Here is a 21,792-nt window from a genome sequence, read left to right on the forward strand (position 1 = left end):
AGCTTTGGCTGAAATACAAGTTGTAGTTCATCACGAGAGGAGTTCATGAGCGCAAACGGTTCATAAATCAGAGTTCGAAAGAGGGAGAACGAGCTAAAACAAAATCACTGCGCAAGGCAGCGCCTGGACCGCGCGACCCAGCCGCGCGACGAAGGCAGAAACTCTGGACAGCGCGCACGGGCACGCGAGCAGGCCGCACGAGGTCATGCGGTCTCGGCGCGCGGCCGCATGAGACGCCGTTTTCTCGCCCAGTTTCCGGATTTTTCACTTAAAGCGCGATTTTGGAGTATTTTTGGAGCTTGAAGACCTAGGGCATATAAATACCATCCAATAACTTATTCCCGAATCACCTTTTTTCATCTTTTATCATATTTTACTTTTCCTGAGAGCTGCGAGAGACGGAGAACGGAGCCAGAGCAAGATTGAAGATTCTCAACTTTCCTACGGTTTTATTGTTGAATGTTCATTGGTTTATTTGAGATATTGATTTTTAGTCATATGTCTATGTGTGGCTAGAATCCCTTTTTCCCAGGGTTTAGGGAGTAGACATGATTTGAACTTCTGACTGTTTGATTCGATTAATTGAGATTGTTATTTCTTTTTATGTTCTTGTTATAATTGTTCGCTTTATTGATTGGCCACCAATTTAGCATAATCATAGGTTTTAATTTGATATCGGGAGATGATAATTATTACCTAAACTAAGAACATAGAACACTTATATTTAATTCTAAAGGGAATTGATATTTGTGAGGGCGTTAATCCTATGAGCTTTTAGGAGTTGCATGTTAGAAGTGCGATCCGGGGACGGTAGCCTTGCATGTAATCAACGGTTTGTATGCCACGAGAGTGGGTATAGACTAGTTTTGAGATTGCCTTAGGAATTGTCTTATTAATTGAATTGAACATGTTAGTTAGGAGAATCTGTTGAAACCTTTGCCTTGGGAATTCTTCTCTTATCTGTTTCTCCGTATTTTCATAGCTTGATTTATTTTCTTTCCTGCTGTTTATTTAGTTTGTTCTTTACAACAAAAACTCTTAATTTCGTTTGTCCAGATAGAGTAGAATAATTTAGGATAGGAATTGGTTAAATCAGTCTCTGTGGATTCGACCTTGCTTGCTACTGTACACAATTGCACCCGTACACTTGCGGCGTGTTAAATAAAATAGCGAACAACGGGTGAGAAGAAATGGCGAAAATCGAAACAAGGAAGGTACCATGTTGATGTGGACTCTATTATGTTCAACCCTGACAATAATCTTTTTGGTGTGGGTGTTATTATTAGAGACCACAAGGGCTGCGTTCTCAAAGCGGTTGCTAGACCGAAAGGACCGTCATCGAATGCTATGATTTCAGAGGTTATGGCGGCGGTGGAGGGCCTAGTCGTTTGTATTGAAGGGGGTTTTTACCCCATTGAAATCCACACGGACTCCATGCTTGCAGCGAGGATCATGGCAACTCCGGATGATGACCGAGCTTTTCTCCCCGCGGATATTCTGGAGATTATTCATGCGGTGAGAGATTGTATGCTGTTAGGTGTCCTCCATTCTTACCGTTCGGCTAATAGAGCGGCACACCTTCTTGCTAGTTTTGCCGGGAACAATGGCCAACCTGCGAGTTGGAACCATGATGTTCCTGAATGGCTTCTTGATGTAATTGCTGGAGACATTGCTTGAGCCTTTTATTGAATGTTTCCTCTTCAAAAAAGAGAGATGAGAGATGAACGATGAGAGAGAAGAGATTATAGAAGTTAAGCTGCATAGATATAAAAGATGAAAGATGAAGAGAGAAAAAAGGGAGTAAAGATGATAAATAAAAACATTTTTGAAACTACTCCAAAAAATATATTTTTGAAAATTTAAATACGCATATATTGTTCGTTTCAAATTTATTTTAAATTATTTTTATATTAAATTAAATATTTTGTCTTGACCTTAAATTTAATATTGAATGTATTTTCATAAATATAAAAATATGTGCAATATAAATATCTTACATATGATCAAAAGATCATCTCCCAAAATAATGTTGTTTTACCATTTATTTCCTAAAAATTGTGAAATTTTGATTTATGAAAAATATTCAATATATATACATCTTAACTAAGGATTATGATTAAATATTTGATTTTTGGTAGAAATAATCAAAAAAAAATTTAGGACAAATAAATTATGATTATTTAAAGTTTCAGAATATCCTTTTTCCTCTATCATATTTCGTATCTCCTTAATGTTGGACATACTATAATTTTTTCTTTAATTCTTTTATATTAATTTTATTTTATTTTTTATATTAGTTTTTATAATTTTATTTTCGTATATTTTTAATTGTAATAATTTTCAGTGAAACTAAGGAGAAAGAATTATATTGATTCATTTTAGAAATCTTTAATTTTAAAAATCATAAAAAAAATTAGAATGAATAAGTTATGGTAATTCAAAACTATAGACAATTTTAATAACTATAATTATCATTACACTTTATACAAAGTGGACAATTAACGTTTTCAATTCAAATTTTTATTGAGTAATAGATGTGAAGTATTTTATTTTATTTTTAAAATATATTTTAGATCTGCTTATAATTTAATTATATTTAATATTTAGGGCAAATAGCGTCAAAATCCATGAAGTTTGGCGCGATTCTCATTTTTCTCCTTACCTAAAAATCTCGCGTTAAAATCTATGAACTTGATGTCGATTATCAATTTTCCCCCAAACTTATGTTGACATGGCAATCGAAAATCCACATAGGCTTAATTTTCCGGCGAATTGAACGATTGTGTTTAAGTATAACATTAAACGTCGTTGTTTTATATTTTGTTTGGGGATATTAAATGAAATTGAACTTAAATCCCTCTTCAAATTAGGGTTCCTCACCAAAAAAAACAAAAAAACTCAAATCACTCTCAGATTTGAATACGAAGAATTGGCCAAAACACTCTGCCTCGAAGCTGAGAACAGCCGAAGGTGCGTTGGCAATGGAATCGGAGGGGTGGAAGATGAGCATATCGTAAGGATAGGAGCATAGACGGATCTACGTTCCCCGGCACGGGGGCACGTGCCCCCACAATGTTTTTAGTTAATTTTAATATATTATATATATATATATATACATACATATATATATATATATATGATTATTATTAAAATGCGATTTTATATAAAAGGAAAAAGAAAAAGGATCTCATGAAAGCACAAAGACGCAGACTATGAGATTGAGACTCAAAAAGAGATCAAGGAAAAACAACGAAATGGTAAATGGATATCATAAAGAAGTAAAGTTTTAATTCAATCCTCAATAAATATATACTTAGTTTGAAATGGTATTTTCAGTAATGAATATCATAAAGAATCGTCTACACAGTCAGATGAGAGATAAATGGATAATTGATAGTTTGATTTATATGTATTGAGAAAAAAAAATTGATGGTTGATCATGCAAATATTTCAGGCAATGAAACTCGTATTTTTAATTTTAATAGACTTAAATTATTATGTAGTATAATTTTTTTAACGTATTTTATATTTATAGCATGCTTATATTTGTGCCCCCATAATAAAAAATTTCTGGATCCGTCCCTGGATAGGAGGAGCGGTGCAAGTCCAACGGCTGAGAGATATATGACTGGAAAGAGAGGGCGGTGTGTTGATGACAATAGATCCATCACTGGTCTCTCTCTCTCTCTATCTGTCTATATTAGGGTTTTTACACAGGATGGAAGACGTATAAGATAGAGTTGATCACTGCTCTAAATTGTTGCAGAGTTTTCGGCGGATTCGTTCTCATATCTAACTCAATGGACGTCCGATCCGGCATCGGAGAATTGTTAAAGTCAAGGGAAAAACTAAAATCGCGCCAAACTTTAGGTATTTTGACGCAATATTATTTAATTCAGACGCAAAACGACGTCGTGTAGCTTCTAATTAATCTACTCTCCATAAGTGTGCCATGTTGGTGACACGTCATCTAATTAGTAGCCGAAAAATATTACTTAGGGAAAAACGAGAATCAGAGCAATGGTCATGGATTTTAACGCGAAATTTTTAGGTCAGAGGAAAAACGAGAATCGTGCCCAACTTCACGAATTTTGACTCTATTTGCCCTAATATTTATATTTACTTATTTAAAAACTTCCTCCATCCCATTAGAAATAGTTTGTATTCCACTTTGGGTATAAGTGGCTTGCTTCCATAAATTGAAAAATTTAAACCATAAAAAATGTAGGCTCTACCACTTTACACTTTTTCCTTGTTTTACGTCCAATAATGAAATTAACTCGCACTTTATCGAAACATAGAGAGTATGTTGTTAAATATCGCAATGCATCGCACGAGAGAGCGTACTAGTTTTAATAATACCTGAATTTATTGATTAATTTGTAGTTCTGTTAATTACACGTTCAAATTTTATATTCGTATGCGACATTTTATCAGCATGCATGCATCGTTGAGTTTGAGCCTAGTTAAACATCCCAAAGATTACAACTGCAAAAATAAAATAAAAACATTAATACTAGCAATTATGTATTTCAAGACAAAGAATATGAGCATTAACACTAGCAATCATGCAAGATTATCAATTATTCATCCTGAGGCGAGAGCCACAGCTGCCATCTGCCTCACCAATCTGCAAGAAATTAATGTGTTCTTCATCATCAAACGGGAAAATATTATTTGATATATATCAAAACAACGCTGAAATAAAGTTGCAAATTTAAAAAATTTGAGAAAATGTAACAACAAATTAAATAGAGTAGACTTACCATCTTTCTTCTTCCAACAAGACTTGGTGAAGTAACATAAGCCAACTCCCACTGCTAAAACAGCTAAACCCCCAACTACAATTGCTACCAGTTTTGGCGAACGGTCCCCTTCAGTTAATAAAAAAATTATATATATATATATAGGGATGGGCTAAAATAAGAGCATTTCTTAAGATATAAAATAAGAATCATTTTCAGCCCTTAGATCATCAAGATCTACGGTTGATTCATAATCCTGTGGGATTGATTTATGGTCCTGAGTTCGAATCCCAAAGGTAGCAAAAATTTATTTTTCACAATTCATACCTTTATACAGCAAATTCATACGTGTTCTATATAAAATTCATACATTAAAAATTGCTCTTATTTCTTATTTTAATATGTGCTCTCACGGTAGCTCACCCCTATATATATATATATATATATATATATATATATATATATATAGGGGAGGGATCCATAGAGAATTATATTTTTCGAGAGAATAAAGAATAACGAATAAATCAAAAAAATGATGTCATGCGAACTAATTAATTAAAAGAAATATAATCAAATAAATATAATGTAGAAAAAAGCCCGATCTAAGCCCACTGAACCTACCCGAAAATGGGCTCGGTCACGCTGAACAATTATTGATGGAGTCGAACTACCAATTTTTAGCACAATGCACTGCTTCCTTTGTCAATAAAAAATTTGCCACAATTTTATTTTCGATCCGTCCATCAAAAATTTCCCACTTTCATTTGTAATAATAGGGCCTGTACGACTTCACTTACATTTAAAGTGAGACATTTACCCACCAACCACTCTACTCACATTTTATTAAAACTCGTGTGACAATTTTTTTTGTGGACGGAGAGAATATAAAAAAAATAGTCGATCAACTATGAATTTAGCCGCTAATCAGAATAAATTGTCGTGATGTTCGTGCTAGGCAGTGGCGGATCTAAGAATTATCAATAGGGACTGAACTTGTTGAAATAAGGAGTTTGAAGGTATTTGCATATTGGTAGCCTCCGAGCTAATTTTTTGGGTCAGTTCGTAGAGATTGTTTTGGCCCAAGTGAAATTCTAATAGGCTTAAGTTTAGGTTGTTCAGTCACTTGCTCTAATAAATAATTGTTGTCTATCATTGATTCAACAATATAGGTACATTGAAAATACGGGAAGAGCCACATTTGTACGCTTTTTTAAAAATCGTACTATCCTTTATGAGAATAAGATCACAATCTTATTTCAACTACATAACTGACTCAAAATTCAACATTGAAAATTAATTAAGAAAGGGGAACGAGGCAAAAATAACACAAATTTAACAATCTAATATGACAAACCATTGTAAATTAATGTTAAACAATTAGAGTGAATGTTTATAAACTCCTAAAATAAAAACAAACTCTTCTATAAAAAACAAATACTAGTATATGACACTGGAAAGTAGAAACCGACTTTTATGTTGATTTTAATTATTAAAACAATATAATGAGTTATGTTCTCTAATTTCATTTGTTTAAATCGTATGATTTATCGAGTAATATTTGTCGAGCACATCTTACCTCCACCCTTGTAGGTGCCAAAGCCCCCCTCTCCAATATAATCATAACTGAGGAAGCATCCATCAGCATAAACCTCTCCCGCAGCTGAATATCTGCATTCATCCTCACAAGCGATCTCCGCCGCACGAGCAACGCATTCACCGCAGTCGCAGGTGCTCCTCAAACTCCCCACACACTGCGCCGAAACGCGGATTGATTCGTACGCCAGCTCGCAAAATCCATTCTCGCTCGTCACACACCTCTCCACCTCACCAAACGCGGCATATTTTATCACTTCAAATTTATCTGATGACAACGAAACGCAACTCAATTGATAAGACATTTATATTCAAATGGACTAATCGAGTCACCACAAATGAGAAATGAGAACAGTTGTCGATACATTTTGATTTTGGTTTTTATCGAATACCTCATGATGTCGATTATCATTTTTTTTCGGTTTTCGGATACTAGATTATTACCCTGTTTATTTTACAATTATTTTATTGATTTAAAAAAATTGTAGTGAAAGTAAAAGATTGAAAAAAAATTACTATCTTCATCCCATTATCAATGACTAACACTTTATTTTGACACGAAAATTAAGAATTATGGAGGAATTTTTTAAGGCGTAAAGTAAATAGGGACCACTTGTAAGTAGAATTAGAAAGTGAGGATCATTAGTTTAGGTTAAAAAGTAAGTTGAACACGAGAATTAAGAATAATTATTTGGGGCCATAATTATGTCTATTTAAGAATTTGATCATTCTTAAAGGAAAATACGAAAATAGAAAGTAGTCCATTATTAATTGGATGGAGGAAGTATTTCTTTTGTCATTTTTCAGTTAACCTAAATTTGAACCGCTTTAACCGATTCGTTTAACCGAGAATCCTAAAAATGGAGAGTTATTATTGATGCTCCTTAAAAGAAAATTACCTCTCTTGATCTTCCTCTTGCTGCAAGCCCGGTGAAGGATTTGCTCCGGGCCCGCATCGGTCTCGGGCTCAGCCCCGTCTTCCTCCCCCTCGTACCGAACGTAGCAGCCGCGGAGCTGGATTCTTGCCGGTAAAATTTTGCCGCACAAATTTTCCGACAGGTCGGAAGATGTGATCACGCAGTTTCTGCATTCATCCGAGCTGAGATCTTTTCTGCATTGAAACAAACCCGAAATCGCGGTTTTCTCATCTCCGACGATGGTTTTGAAGAAGGCGGCTTTGGAAGAGTGTGTGATGAGTTCTTGAAATAGATTTGGGAGTAACAAAACGTGAGAGGGATTTGGTGAGGTATGGTTTGAGCATTGTGTGTATACTAATTTGTGGTGGTCTGTGATTAGGGTTTTGGCGGAATGTGCGATTATGAGGAGAAAAAATGGGATTAGGAACTGGATTATGGTGGGATTAATCATGGATAATGGATTAATTGGGATTGGGATTGGGATTGATCATTGGTGTTTTGCATGATTGAGTTGTGATTCGTGGTTTAAACCATGTTGTGTCGTCACTTTCTGTAGTGACCCGCTCTTTTATAAATATTAAATCCAGTAATGAGTGTTTATTTATGTTCATCAGTGAATGAAAACGGTTATTATTCTGATATGAATTCAGCTTATGATCCTGAATTTATATTGTTTAAGCAGTTAATGATATTATTTCAGAGTTATAACTGACTTAGCAAAGTCACGTTATTTATTTAAGCGAGATGGAATTAGAATTTATTTTTACTCAAGTCGTGGATTATTTCCGACTCGTGAGTTAATTAAATCTGCGGATTTAATTTATATATCAAGACAACGAACAAATTAAATCTACGGATTTAATTTAGATTCATTTTATAACTTATCGATTTTAGCAAGATATCACATGTCGAAATCGAGATTTATTTAAATAAACAGTACAAGCAAATATGAGCACGTGATTCACTTTACAGTTACAGAATCACCGAGTCAGAGAAAATACATCAATAATTCTCCTCTACAATTTTTTTTCCTTTCTTTTTCTTCTCTTTTTCTTTCCATTAAACTTTGTTCCCACACCACTATCATTATGTTTTTTTTCTTTTTCCCCCACCACTACACTCAAGTGTGCATTCCACACCCAACAACTTCCTTTTGATCCAGACTTCAGAAGCAAATAACTCTCATTTCATTCCCATTCCACGCTTAGAAAATTTCAGAACAGCAAGGGCCTTCAATCGTTCTATGCCAAGAGGTAAGCTTTGGCTTAAATTTCTCCAACTTCTTACAAGATTTTCACCTGCACTGATGCAAACATTCACTTCAGTTGCAGTTTCAACCCATTAATACCGTAAGAAATCGAAAAGAAAGCAAGAGGGAACATTCATTCATTGCTCTGCCAATCTTTAAGTTCAACCATTCCAGTTCATTAAACTCAACAACAAATCACCAACCAATCAGTTCGAACATTCAAGGTATTATACTATCTCGAATTTCAATCCAATCAAGCATTCATGTCAACATGTTTAAGCTATGGCATTACAACTATGTCGATTCATTCACTGTTACTTACGCCTTAGAACGACAAACCATGAGTATTCTGCCCTTAACAACTAGATATTGAAGTAGAAGAAGAATGAGATTAGATAACTTAGCTTTAAGAAATAGGGCCGGCTGCCTGTTCGGTCGAGCCGACACAACGACGACGGCGGCAGCTCCTGCTGCCTCGGCGGAAATCGGGTGACAGCAGCAGCAGCATCGCGAATGGAGCAACGGCACTGAACCTCGCCGGTCATCCAGTCGCAACGGCGGCAGATTTTGACGACAAGGAAGGCTAGGGCTCGGTTTCGAGGAATGAGAATTAGGGCTCGGATCTTGGGGCGACCTCCCCTGATTTTGAGAGACGACAACAGAGGTAATTTTTGGACGCAACGGTGCGACGGGCGAGACCGGAATACGGCAGCGTCGCCGGCGATTTCAGGTGAGAAAGGGGGGGGCTGACAGGTCGAGTCTTATTTTAGAGAATTAGGGCTCGATGACGCTGTTGGCTGATATGGTAAACTGAGGAGGAAGTGAGACGAGGGGAGAAGGTTGGTTTGGCCGTCGACCTCGCCGGATTTTGAAGCCGCGCCGGCGAACCCCTCCATGAAGAGAAACCGAGACTGATTATTGAGAAGGAGGGGCCGACTATTTTCGATGATAAGGAGAGAGAAGCGGGTGCGACCACGCCGGGCCTAGGCTCGGTGGCAGCCGACGCCGGTCGGAGCCCCTCGGCGGAGAGAAACCGCGACTGATCTTAAGAGAAGGGGAGTGCTCGACTGTTGAGAGAGGGGAGAGAGGCGACTGATTTGAGGATGAAAGAGAGAGAGAAATTCATTGGGCTTTTATTTTTCCTTGGGCCGAAACTTGGGCCTTTTAAATTTTCGAAATGGGCTGCAAATCTTTTTGAATTGCCTTGCATATTTAATTGATGATAGGCCGATTTTAATTAAGTTGGGCCAAATTTGTGGGCTTTATTTATTTTAATTGTTTTGGGCTCTCTTTATAATTCATAAATTGGGCCGATTTTAATTACTGTATGGGCCTCTAATTTTAATTTAAGTTGGGCCTAATTTATTTTATTCTACAATTGGGCCTTCGATTTTTAATTCTTTTGGAGCTTGATTTTATATTATTTGGGCTTCCATATAGTAAATTCGAACTGGGCCATTTCCTTATGAAATTTGGGTCGAATTATTTTTAAAGTTTAGGCTTCAATTGTTTTAAAAGAATTGGGCTGAGATATAGTTATTAATGGACTATTATTCCAAATCCCAATTATATTGTTTGGGCTCGAATTGTTTTAATTGTTTTGGGCCAAAGACTTTTAAGATGGGCTTTAATTCTTTTAAAAGATTGGGCTTGAATTAATTTAAGAAATTGGGCTTTGTCTTTTAATTCTTTGGGCTGCTGTACCATATCAACTGGGCCGAGTTTAAGCTCAGAATAATTCATTCTATTCTTGGGCTAATTTTAAATTTTTGGACTAAAATTTTATTTAGTTGGGTCTTACATGATTTATTTAATTGAGCCCAATTATTCATTATTTAATCATTTGGGCCAAGAATTATTTAATTACTAAACCAATGAGTTATTTCAATTGGACCTTTCATTTTAGCTATCCAGGCCCATTTCTGTTTAATTAATTATTGGGCTACCTTATGTTGAGCCTTTTAATTATTCGAACTCATAACATTTCAAATTCTCATTATTAAGCCCGGTTAATTATGAGTTTATAAAACGAATAAGCTGAAATATTTAATTATTTTCTATCGACTACGAGGAGTGGGATTTATTTAATTGGCGGATTAGAACACCTGAAGCGAGTGGATTATTTTAGTTAATTACTTAACCACGCAAGATGAAACCTAGTTGGTATTTATTTGATCCGATAGTGAGGATTAATAGTAGTAATTCTTTAATATCATCTCGGAGTAATAAATCATGCATAAAGATCATGCATAATTAATTCTGTATTCTCATTATTTGAGGATTTTACTCGAGCAATATCTTATTTATATTCTCGTAATAAAGGTCAAGCACGAGATTAATAATCAGTCAAGGAGCTACTGTACCACAAAAAGTTTCTAACAGGTGGGCATTACTTTCATATATATCAAATGAGTTTAAATGTTACGTTCAAGCAAGTTATTTCATGACTAAATTAATTGAAGTTATTTCAAATATTGTCTTGCCATAAAATGTTTAAATTTCAGTATGATATCTATCTGATGTGACTTTAATCATGTAATCGAATTCGGGTCTTGAGCAGTTGATAGCTATCCTGCCAGGGCTAGTGTACACCAGTGACCGTGAGTCATCTAGCGGGTTGGCCGGTCAAGTGACCGTGAGAGGTGGCCACCTCTCCGGCACAAAGTTCCAGATATGATAGATTACAAGAGAACTTAGACTGCAGTCGAACTTTAAGAATCACAAATGAATTTAGTAAGCTTGGGCCTCTTAGCGAAAAACTCCCTTGCTGTACTGTTTAATTATGGCATGACAATTTACAGTTTTGAAGCATGTATTTTATACTTAGGCATACGTGCCCACTGAGTACTTTTGTACTCAAGCCCTGCATATATTTCTAAATGTGCAGGTTGAGCAGTTGCCGATGGTGATGAAGTGACGAGCGGGACTCTTTTGTCTTATTATGTATTAATGAACTCTAGGGTTACATGTCTTCATACATGTAATCAGAACCTTATTCCGCTGCGTACTCAGAAGTTTTATGTTATTTTGGCTAAGTCAGAGTTATCTGAACTTATTAGTTATTTGAGTCTATACGACTAAACCTCTGTTATATTATAAATATCCCTTTTGTTAAATGATGAAATGCGATCCTTCCTTGTTTGATTATCCCCTTTCTACCCCGCTTCTAATCTCCCTCCATTAGTCACGGTTTCCCCGGCTTAATTATCCTTAATTAGGGCCGGTCGTGACAGAGTGGTATCAGAGCAGTTCATTTGCTCTGAACCCTAGAGTTAATAAATTTTTCTAGTATGATCACTAGTATGAAAGAGTCAGTCGGCAAAAGCTCAGCACTTCATCACATCGCTATGCTCAACAGAAAGGAATGTAACAAAAAGTTTTGAATGTTGAAGTTATATTTCGCCTTGATGCAAATGTTGATTTTACTTATGCCTTTTTATGGAGATGTTACTCAATGAACTTAGATGCGCTAAGGATGCATGATCACTGTTATGAACACAACAATAGAAGGAATTTAGCAAGAACATTTTTGCTTTTCTCTGTAAATTGAGGCGATGAGTAAGTTACAAAGTTAGTGAACCAGACGAGAAATCAACAAACAAAATACAATGGGGAGTAAAGAAAAGTGTCACACACGAGATAGTGACACGGGCATAGATCTTCGTTCGGATTATTCACGCGAGGCGGATACCGAATCAACTATTGCCTTAATCAGGGTATAGTGGGAACACTTTTCATAGTAATAAGAATACCCTACATAGTTTGGAAACTGCAACATAGCGGAGTTATCTCTTTTCAAAAACCTAGTTAGTACTAGTTGCAGCATATTTAAGACTTCACGAATTATATTCGAGTCTAGTGTTAGGCTATTATGATTATAATACCGTGGTTTGAATTTCGAGACCTCAAGTAGAATTATTACCTTACTGTTGTAGATATGTTTGAACCCTACTGTTTTTGCCACCTATTTTGATATTCGTGAGTTTGATTATGCGACCTTCATGTATAGATGGCAAGGATGCGCTTTACCAGACGACGGCCGTTGCGTCGAGATGCTAGTCCGGATATTATCAGGAACTCATATTTTACTTATCGCCGATGCCACGGTGATGACTTAGGCCAATTCTTGGCCGGCTTCCATCGACACTGGGTCGCTGCAAGAGACCATGGGATATCGGACTATGACGGAATGGAGCGGCTAATAGATTTGCTGCCATCAGAATGGCAGGGATGGGCGAGGATGATTTCCGCTCACTACATCACTCGTTCTGGCAGGTCCTATGACTTGCATTATGACTTCTCTGGATTTACTGCTGAGATCCAGGCACAATTCACTCGTTGGGGAAATGCTCCTCGAGGGCCGTATACGTCCGGGAGACCTTGCTCGAGTCGGAGTACCTTCGCCCGACGAACTACTGGACCCACTTCCGGAGCCGACTCCACCAGCAGCCCCTATCTTAAGGCAACCTAGGAGGCACGACGCTGAGGCAGGCCCCTCTAGGCCTCAAGCCTACAGAGATTTTCCACCTGGCACGGGTTCAGTGCCATTAGTCTGGGAGCCATCATTGTCATCGAGGCAGTTGAGCAAGGCAGAGATAGCAGCCGCTATGGCCGACGTTGACAGAGTCTTAGCCGCTACCATTGATTTCCTCAATAAGGGAAAAGCCCCGGCCATGGACGACCGCCCAACTCTTCGAGTCACCTTGAAGATGATTCGCTCAGCCATCATTGGCCAGGCAGCAGGTGAAGGAGGGGGTGAGTCGCACCCATCTGGCGGAGAAACAGATGAGGATCCAGAGGAAGATCCGGAAGAGGATCCAGAGGAAGACAGCCATGCCCCGACCCAGGGATCTTGTACCCGATCTTCTTAGACCGGTTTATATATATGTCTAGTATGATGTTATTTAAATATTCCAGAAACATAGATAATTTTAATGCTTTTTGTATGCCATATGCCGGCATAGTCTTTTGACTAGTATTAGTACGGATACGCGAAACCTTGGGGCGTTCTGTGATTGAGTACTTTTTGTAATGGCTTCGCTGAATAGCCAGTTCATCATGTGTGGTACTTACATAGATCTTTGAACCTAGATTTTTATGATGATGTAAAGTCCTCATTGAGGCAATTTTCCCTATGTTATATATGGTGATCTTATTGGTTTTTCGCAACAAGTCGTTCCGCTATGTTTTATTTATATATTCGCTTAAGTTTTAGCAGGAGCAGAACTCGATGAGTTAAAGAGTAACTATAGAAATGATAGTATGTCCTTATTGCATTTTAATGCGCTGACAACTTATGTTTTGACCTAATAGAATGCCGCCAAAACGAGGACGACCAAGAGGAGGGGGCAGGATTCCCCGAAATGAAAGAAGAGACCCAGAAACAGTGCCAGAACCAGAACCCGAAATAGTTCAACCACCTGTTCAGCCAGAACGACGGATTGAAGAATTATTCTTGCGACAGAACCCACCTACCTTCAACGGGACAGGAGACCCGGCAGAAGCTGAAACTTGGGTTCGCGCTATTGAACGCATTTTCAACTTCCTGCGTTGCACCGACCAAGAACGTCTGACTTGTATGTCCTTTCAGTTGACTGGGTCAGCTGATTTCTGGTGGGAAGCACGAATGAAAACGATGACAGCAGAGCAGTTAGAAAATCTGACCTGGGAACAATTCAAAGCTGGTATATATGACAAGTATATACCCAAGAGCTACCGCAAGAAAAAGGAAGCTGAATTTTACAATCTGAAACAAGGGAAGATGTCGGTAACTCAATACGACAGGATGTTCTGCGATATGTCTAGATATGCACCGGAACAAGTTGACACAGATGAGAAGATGGCTGAAAAGTTTTGTGCCGGTCTGAGGCACGAAATTAGGATGGCTTTGGCAAGCCACGGAGGATTGTCTTACACTGAGTCGCTCAGCCGAGCATTAGACATTGAAGCAGCCATGCCAGGAGAAAGACCTGCAACTGTACCTACGCCAGCACCTTCACATGATCAAAATCATAATCAGAATTTTAAAGGAAAAAGGAGATGGGACAACAGTAACCCGAACCAAGGCGAGAAGAAGCCATGGCAGGGACGGGTTTTCCAGTCACAGGGCTATGGAGGTCAGAGTGCACCGAAACAGATGGAAAATAACCAACAGAGGGCCCCACATTGCCCCAAATGTAACAAAAATCATGTGGGAATCTGTAAGGCCGGCAGTGATAGTTGCTATATCTGTAACCAGAAGGGGCACTATGCAAACCGGTGCCCGAATAAACAACATGGAACGGGTTCAAGGCCAAACCCACCTATCCAGGCTCCGCATCTTCGAGCAATTCAAGCTTTGCCCCAACCATACCCTAGGCAGCAACCACAGTATCAGCAGCCACAGCAGCACCAACAGCTACAGTACCAACCACAACCTCAACAACCATATCAGCAACAGGCCCGCCAACAACAGCAGCGACAACAGAAACAACATGAAAAACCTCGTCATGCTAGAGCCTATGCTATGAGGCAGAAGCAGCCCGAGAACAACCAGGGAAACCTGGCAGGTATGGGCATGCTATTCAATACTCCTGTTGTACTTCTATTTGATACGGGCGCATCGCATACTTTCGTTTCAAGTACATGTGTTGACACATTAAAACTTAAAATGGAAAGAGCTGACCAGGAGTTGAGTATATCATCACCTATAGGAGGGATGACGACAGTAGATCATGTGTGCTTGAACCTAGAACTGAACATAGGGTCACACAAGATTGTAGTGAACAACTCGTATGTTATTCCAATGGGAGATGTGGACATAATCCTAGGAATGGACTGGCTAGCCGAGAACTATGCCACCATCCTTTGTAACGAAAGACGGATATCGTTTCGACCCCCAGGAAGGGAGCCGTCACATTTCCACGGAATTAGTATGGGAAGAAGAAAGATGATCATCTCCGCCCTACAAGCAACGAAAATGATGAAGAAGGGATACCCAGCTTACCTCGTATATTTGCACGGAGAACTGGGTACTGAAAAGAGTATAGAAGATGTAGCAATTGTACGGGACTTTTCAGATGTATTTCCAGAGATTCTGCCAGGGCCACCACCGGACAGACCAATTGAGTTTACCATTGATTTGGAGCCCGGGGCAGCTCCCATTTCGAAGGCACCATACCGGATGGCTCCTAAAGAGTTGGAAGAACTCAAAATACAACTGCAAGAGCTTTTGGAACTTGGATTCATTAGGCCAAGTGTATCACCTTGGGGTGCACCTGTACTTTTTGTGAAGAAAAAGGATGGCACATTGAGAATGTGCATAGACTATAGGGAACTGAACAAAGTGACACTGAAGAACAAATATCCTTTACCAAGGATAGATGACCTCTTCGACCAGCTCAAGGGAGCAAGCGTGTTCTCGAAGATTGATTTGCGGTCTGGTTATCACCAGCTGAAGATTCGACCAGAAGACGTACCTAAGACGGCATTTCGAACTAGGTATGGCCACTACGAATTTGTAGTTGTGCCATTCGGGCTAACTAATGCGCCAGCCGTGTTCATGGACCTCATGAATCGAGTGTTCCATCCGTATTTAGACAAATTTGTCTTGGTATTCATAGATGACATCCTGATCTACTCGAAGAACGAGAAAGACCATGAGGAACATCTGAGAATTGTCCTAGAAACGTTGAGGACGGAGCGCCTTTACGCCAAATTCAGCAAGTGCGAGTTTTGGCTCAGCGAAGTCACATTTTTAGGACATATTGTGTCATCAGAAGGGATTAAAGTGGACCCTGAAAAAGTGCAAGCGGTGCGCGAATGGAAATCGCCTACTAACCCTAATGAGATAAGAAGTTTCTTAGGATTGGCAGGTTACTATCGGAGGTTTATGGAAGGATTTTCCAAAATTGCAAGGCCAATGACGCAACTACTCAGGAAGGGAATAAAATTTTCTTGGACAGAGGAGTGCGAGAAGAGCTTCCAAGAACTTAAGGAGAAGTTAACTACGGCACCAGTGTTAGCCGTCCCAACAGCTGATAAGGAATACATGATCTACACAGACGCGTCCAAAAATGGACTTGGTTGCGTGCTGATGCAAGAAGGAAGAGTGATAGCATATGCGTCACGACAGCTTAGGCCACATGAACTGAATTACCCGACTCATGATCTGGAGTTAGCTGCAGTGGTGCATGCGCTGAAGATTTGGAGGCACCACCTATATGGAGTTAGGTGTGAAATATTCACAGATCATAAAAGCCTGAAATACTTTTTCGAGCAAAAGGACCTCAACATGAGACAGAGGAGATGGCTCGAACTAGTGAAAGACTATGACTGCGGTATTAACTACCACCCAGGCAAGGCCAACGTAGTGGCTGATGCATTGAGTCGTAAGACCCAATCTAAATTGGGAGCTCTCATTACTCGAGAGACGGTGCTCATAAGGGAATTTAGCAAAATGAGCATAGAAGTGGTTAAACCACCAGGGACGATAGCAAGCGTTGTGGCAACAGTACCTAACTTGAGGAAGATGATCGTAGAAGCACAAAGAAAAGACGGGAAGATGGAAAAACTACGGGAAGCAGTAAGAAAAGGAGGCGTCAAGAATTATCAAGAAGCATCAGATAATGTTATCCTCTTTGAAGGAAGAATATGCATCCCCCACGATGATGAGCTTAAGGATAAAATCATGAGTGAGGCTCACGATACCCCTTATACTGCCCACCCAGGCAGTACTAAGATGTATCAGGACCTAAAGAAACACTTTTGGTGGGAAGGAATGAAGAGAGACATAGCGTCATTTGTGGAGAAATGCCTAGCATGCCAACAGGTGAAGGCCTTACATCAAAGGCCATATGGAAAACTACAACCGTTGGAAATTCCAGAATGGAAGTGGGAGCACATCGCAATGGATTTTGTGACCAGTTTGCCCAAAACAAAGAGAGGAAACACTGCCATTTGGGTAATAGTGGATCGACTCACAAAATGTGCTCATTTTATACCAATACCGATCACACATGGGTCAGACAAGCTAGCTCAGTTGTATGTTCGGGAGATTGTACGCTTACACGGTGTACCAGTGTCGATCACTTCAGACCGAGACTCAAAATTTACTTCTAGATTTTGGATGAGCTTACAGAAGGAGTTAGGCACGAGGTTAAATTTCAGCACCGCCTTCCACCCGCAGACAGATGGGCAGTCTGAAAGGACAATTCAGACCCTCGAAGATATGTTGAGAACAGTGGTGTTAGATAGAGGTGGAAGTTGGGAAGTAGTGCTGCCGTTGATTGAATTTGCCTATAATAACAGTTACCAGGCGACTATCGATATGGCACCATATGAGGCATTGTATGGAAGAAAATGTAGATCACCACTTTATTGGGATGAAGTGGGTGAGAGAAAAGTTTTAGGACCAGACATGGTAAATGAAATGGTTGAGATAGTCCGCCAGATCAGAGGGCGAATAAAAGAGGCACAAGATAGACAGAAATCTTACGCTGATGCACGCCGAACCGAATTACAGTTTGAAATAGGAGACAAGGTCTTCCTAAAGGTATCTCCTACCAAGGGAATAACTAGGTTTGGTGTCAAGGGAAAACTTAGGCCCCGATTCGTAGGACCTTATGAGATTTTGGAAAGAATAGGCCCAGTAGCCTATAGGTTGGCATTACCGCCAAGTTTTGGAAACGTTCACAATGTTTTCCACGTATCACAACTCAGAAAATACGTTTTCGATCCAAAGCACATAATCCACCAAGAAGAGATGATCCTTTGCCCAGACTTAAGTTATGAAGAGAGACCAGAGGCCATTCTAGATCGAAAAGTACAACAACTCAGGAATAAGGCAATTACATCAGTGAAAGTCTTATGGAGACACCACGGACAAGAGGAAGCCACATGGGAGCTTGAAGACAAAATGAAGGATAAATACCCCGAACTGTTTTAGAAGAAATATGCAAATTTCGGGACGAAATTTTTGTTAAGAGGGGTAGTATGTAGTGACCCGCTCTTTTATAAATATTAAATCCAGTAATGAGTGTTTATTTATGTTCATCAGTGAATGAAAACGGTTATTATTCTGATATGAATTCAGCTTATGATCCTGAATTTATATTGTTTAAGCAGTTAATGATATTATTTCAGAGTTATAACTGACTTAGCAAAGTCACGTTATTTATTTAAGCGAGATGGAATTAGAATTTATTTTTACTCAAGTCGTGGATTATTTCCGACTCGTGAGTTAATTAAATCTGCGGATTTAATTTATATATCAAGACAACGAACAAATTAAATCTACGGATTTAATTTAGATTCATTTTATAACTTATCGATTTTAGCAAGATATCACATGTCGAAATCGAGATTTATTTAAATAAACAGTACAAGCAAATATGAGCACGTGATTCACTTTACAGTTACAGAATCACCGAGTCAGAGAAAATACATCAATAATTCTCCTCTACAATTTTTTTTCCTTTCTTTTTCTTCTCTTTTTCTTTCCATTAAACTTTGTTCCCACACCACTATCATTATGTTTTTTTTCTTTTTCCCCCACCACTACACTCAAGTGTGCATTCCACACCCAACAACTTCCTTTTGATCCAGACTTCAGAAGCAAATAACTCTCATTTCATTCCCATTCCACGCTTAGAAAATTTCAGAACAGCAAGGGCCTTCAATCGTTCTATGCCAAGAGGTAAGCTTTGGCTTAAATTTCTCCAACTTCTTACAAGATTTTCACCTGCACTGATGCAAACATTCACTTCAGTTGCAGTTTCAACCCATTAATACCGTAAGAAATCGAAAAGAAAGCAAGAGGGAACATTCATTCATTGCTCTGCCAATCTTTAAGTTCAACCATTCCAGTTCATTAAACTCAACAACAAATCACCAACCAATCAGTTCGAACATTCAAGGTATTATACTATCTCGAATTTCAATCCAATCAAGCATTCATGTCAACATGTTTAAGCTATGGCATTACAACTATGTCGATTCATTCACTGTTACTTACGCCTTAGAACGACAAACCATGAGTATTCTGCCCTTAACAACTAGATATTGAAGTAGAAGAAGAATGAGATTAGATAACTTAGCTTTAAGAAATAGGGCCGGCTGCCTGTTCGGTCGAGCCGACACAACGACGACGGCGGCAGCTCCTGCTGCCTCGGCGGAAATCGGGTGACAGCAGCAGCAGCATCGCGAATGGAGCAACGGCACTGAACCTCGCCGGTCATCCAGTCGCAACGGCGGCAGATTTTGACGACAAGGAAGGCTAGGGCTCGGTTTCGAGGAATGAGAATTAGGGCTCGGATCTTGGGGCGACCTCCCCTGATTTTGAGAGACGACAACAGAGGTAATTTTTGGACGCAACGGTGCGACGGGCGAGACCGGAATACGGCAGCGTCGCCGGCGATTTCAGGTGAGAAAGGGGGGGGGCTGACAGGTCGAGTCTTATTTTAGAGAATTAGGGCTCGATGACGCTGTTGGCTGATATGGTAAACTGAGGAGGAAGTGAGACGAGGGGAGAAGGTTGGTTTGGCCGTCGACCTCGCCGGATTTTGAAGCCGCGCCGGCGAACCCCTCCATGAAGAGAAACCGAGACTGATTATTGAGAAGGAGGGGCCGACTATTTTCGATGATAAGGAGAGAGAAGCGGGTGCGACCACGCCGGGCCTAGGCTCGGTGGCAGCCGACGCCGGTCGGAGCCCCTCGGCGGAGAGAAACCGCGACTGATCTTAAGAGAAGGGGAGTGCTCGACTGTTGAGAGAGGGGAGAGAGGCGACTGATTTGAGGATGAAAGAGAGAGAGAAATTCATTGGGCTTTTATTTTTCCTTGGGCCGAAACTTGGGCCTTTTAAATTTTCGAAATGGGCTGCAAATCTTTTTGAATTGCCTTGCATATTTAATTGATGATAGGCCGATTTTAATTAAGTTGGGCCAAATTTGTGGGCTTTATTTATTTTAATTGTTTTGGGCTCTCTTTATAATTCATAAATTGGGCCGATTTTAATTACTGTATGGGCCTCTAATTTTAATTTAAGTTGGGCCTAATTTATTTTATTCTACAATTGGGCCTTCGATTTTTAATTCTTTTGGAGCTTGATTTTATATTATTTGGGCTTCCATATAGTAAATTCGAACTGGGCCATTTCCTTATGAAATTTGGGTCGAATTATTTTTAAAGTTTAGGCTTCAATTGTTTTAAAAGAATTGGGCTGAGATATAGTTATTAATGGACTATTATTCCAAATCCCAATTATATTGTTTGGGCTCGAATTGTTTTAATTGTTTTGGGCCAAAGACTTTTAAGATGGGCTTTAATTCTTTTAAAAGATTGGGCTTGAATTAATTTAAGAAATTGGGCTTTGTCTTTTAATTCTTTGGGCTGCTGTACCATATCAACTGGGCCGAGTTTAAGCTCAGAATAATTCATTCTATTCTTGGGCTAATTTTAAATTTTTGGACTAAAATTTTATTTAGTTGGGTCTTACATGATTTATTTAATTGAGCCCAATTATTCATTATTTAATCATTTGGGCCAAGAATTATTTAATTACTAAACCAATGAGTTATTTCAATTGGACCTTTCATTTTAGCTATCCAGGCCCATTTCTGTTTAATTAATTATTGGGCTACCTTATGTTGAGCCTTTTAATTATTCGAACTCATAACATTTCAAATTCTCATTATTAAGCCCGGTTAATTATGAGTTTATAAAACGAATAAGCTGAAATATTTAATTATTTTCTATCGACTACGAGGAGTGGGATTTATTTAATTGGCGGATTAGAACACCTGAAGCGAGTGGATTATTTTAGTTAATTACTTAACCACGCAAGATGAAACCTAGTTGGTATTTATTTGATCCGATAGTGAGGATTAATAGTAGTAATTCTTTAATATCATCTCGGAGTAATAAATCATGCATAAAGATCATGCATAATTAATTCTGTATTCTCATTATTTGAGGATTTTACTCGAGCAATATCTTATTTATATTCTCGTAATAAAGGTCAAGCACGAGATTAATAATCAGTCAAGGAGCTACTGTACCACAAAAAGTTTCTAACAGGTGGGCATTACTTTCATATATATCAAATGAGTTTAAATGTTACGTTCAAGCAAGTTATTTCATGACTAAATTAATTGAAGTTATTTCAAATATTGTCTTGCCATAAAATGTTTAAATTTCAGTATGATATCTATCTGATGTGACTTTAATCATGTAATCGAATTCGGGTCTTGAGCAGTTGATAGCTATCCTGCCAGGGCTAGTGTACACCAGTGACCGTGAGTCATCTAGCGG

The 21,792-nt window shown here is 38.8% G+C and overlaps 1 protein-coding gene across 1 annotated transcript; it reads right to left on the reverse strand.

The window, feature by feature from the left end:
- Positions 1–4,462: 4,462 nt before the first annotated feature.
- Positions 4,463–7,711, reverse strand: LOC131018329 (plasmodesmata-located protein 2-like). Its single transcript, XM_057947054.1, has 4 exons — positions 7,238–7,711; positions 6,322–6,606; positions 4,767–4,874; positions 4,463–4,488 (listed from the first exon to the last, which is right to left on the reverse strand). Exons 1-4 carry the CDS (start codon positions 7,704–7,706, stop codon positions 4,463–4,465), a joined length of 888 nt encoding a protein of 295 aa, XP_057803037.1. The 5' UTR covers positions 7,707–7,711.
- Positions 7,712–21,792: the final 14,081 nt, after the last annotated feature.

This window comes from Salvia miltiorrhiza, chromosome 3 (assembly GCF_028751815.1).
Source record: "Salvia miltiorrhiza cultivar Shanhuang (shh) chromosome 3, IMPLAD_Smil_shh, whole genome shotgun sequence".
Classification (NCBI taxonomy): Eukaryota; Viridiplantae; Streptophyta; class Magnoliopsida; order Lamiales; family Lamiaceae; genus Salvia; species Salvia miltiorrhiza.

What these genes read in the sequence shown, in the direction of transcription:
- LOC131018329 (XM_057947054.1), bottom strand. Translation starts at nt 7,706, where the DNA reads ATGATTAATCCCACCATAATCCAGTTCCTAATCCCATTTTTTCTCCTC. An exon ending in CAAGAGGAAGATCAAGAGAG is followed by an intron (nt 6,607 to 7,237) that starts GTAATTTTCTTT and finishes CGTTGTCATCAG; the next exon opens with ATAAATTTGAAGTGATAAAA. An exon ending in TTGTTGGAAGAAGAAAGATG is followed by an intron (nt 4,489 to 4,766) that starts GTAAGTCTACTC and finishes TTATTTTTGCAG; the next exon opens with TTGTAATCTTTGGGATGTTT.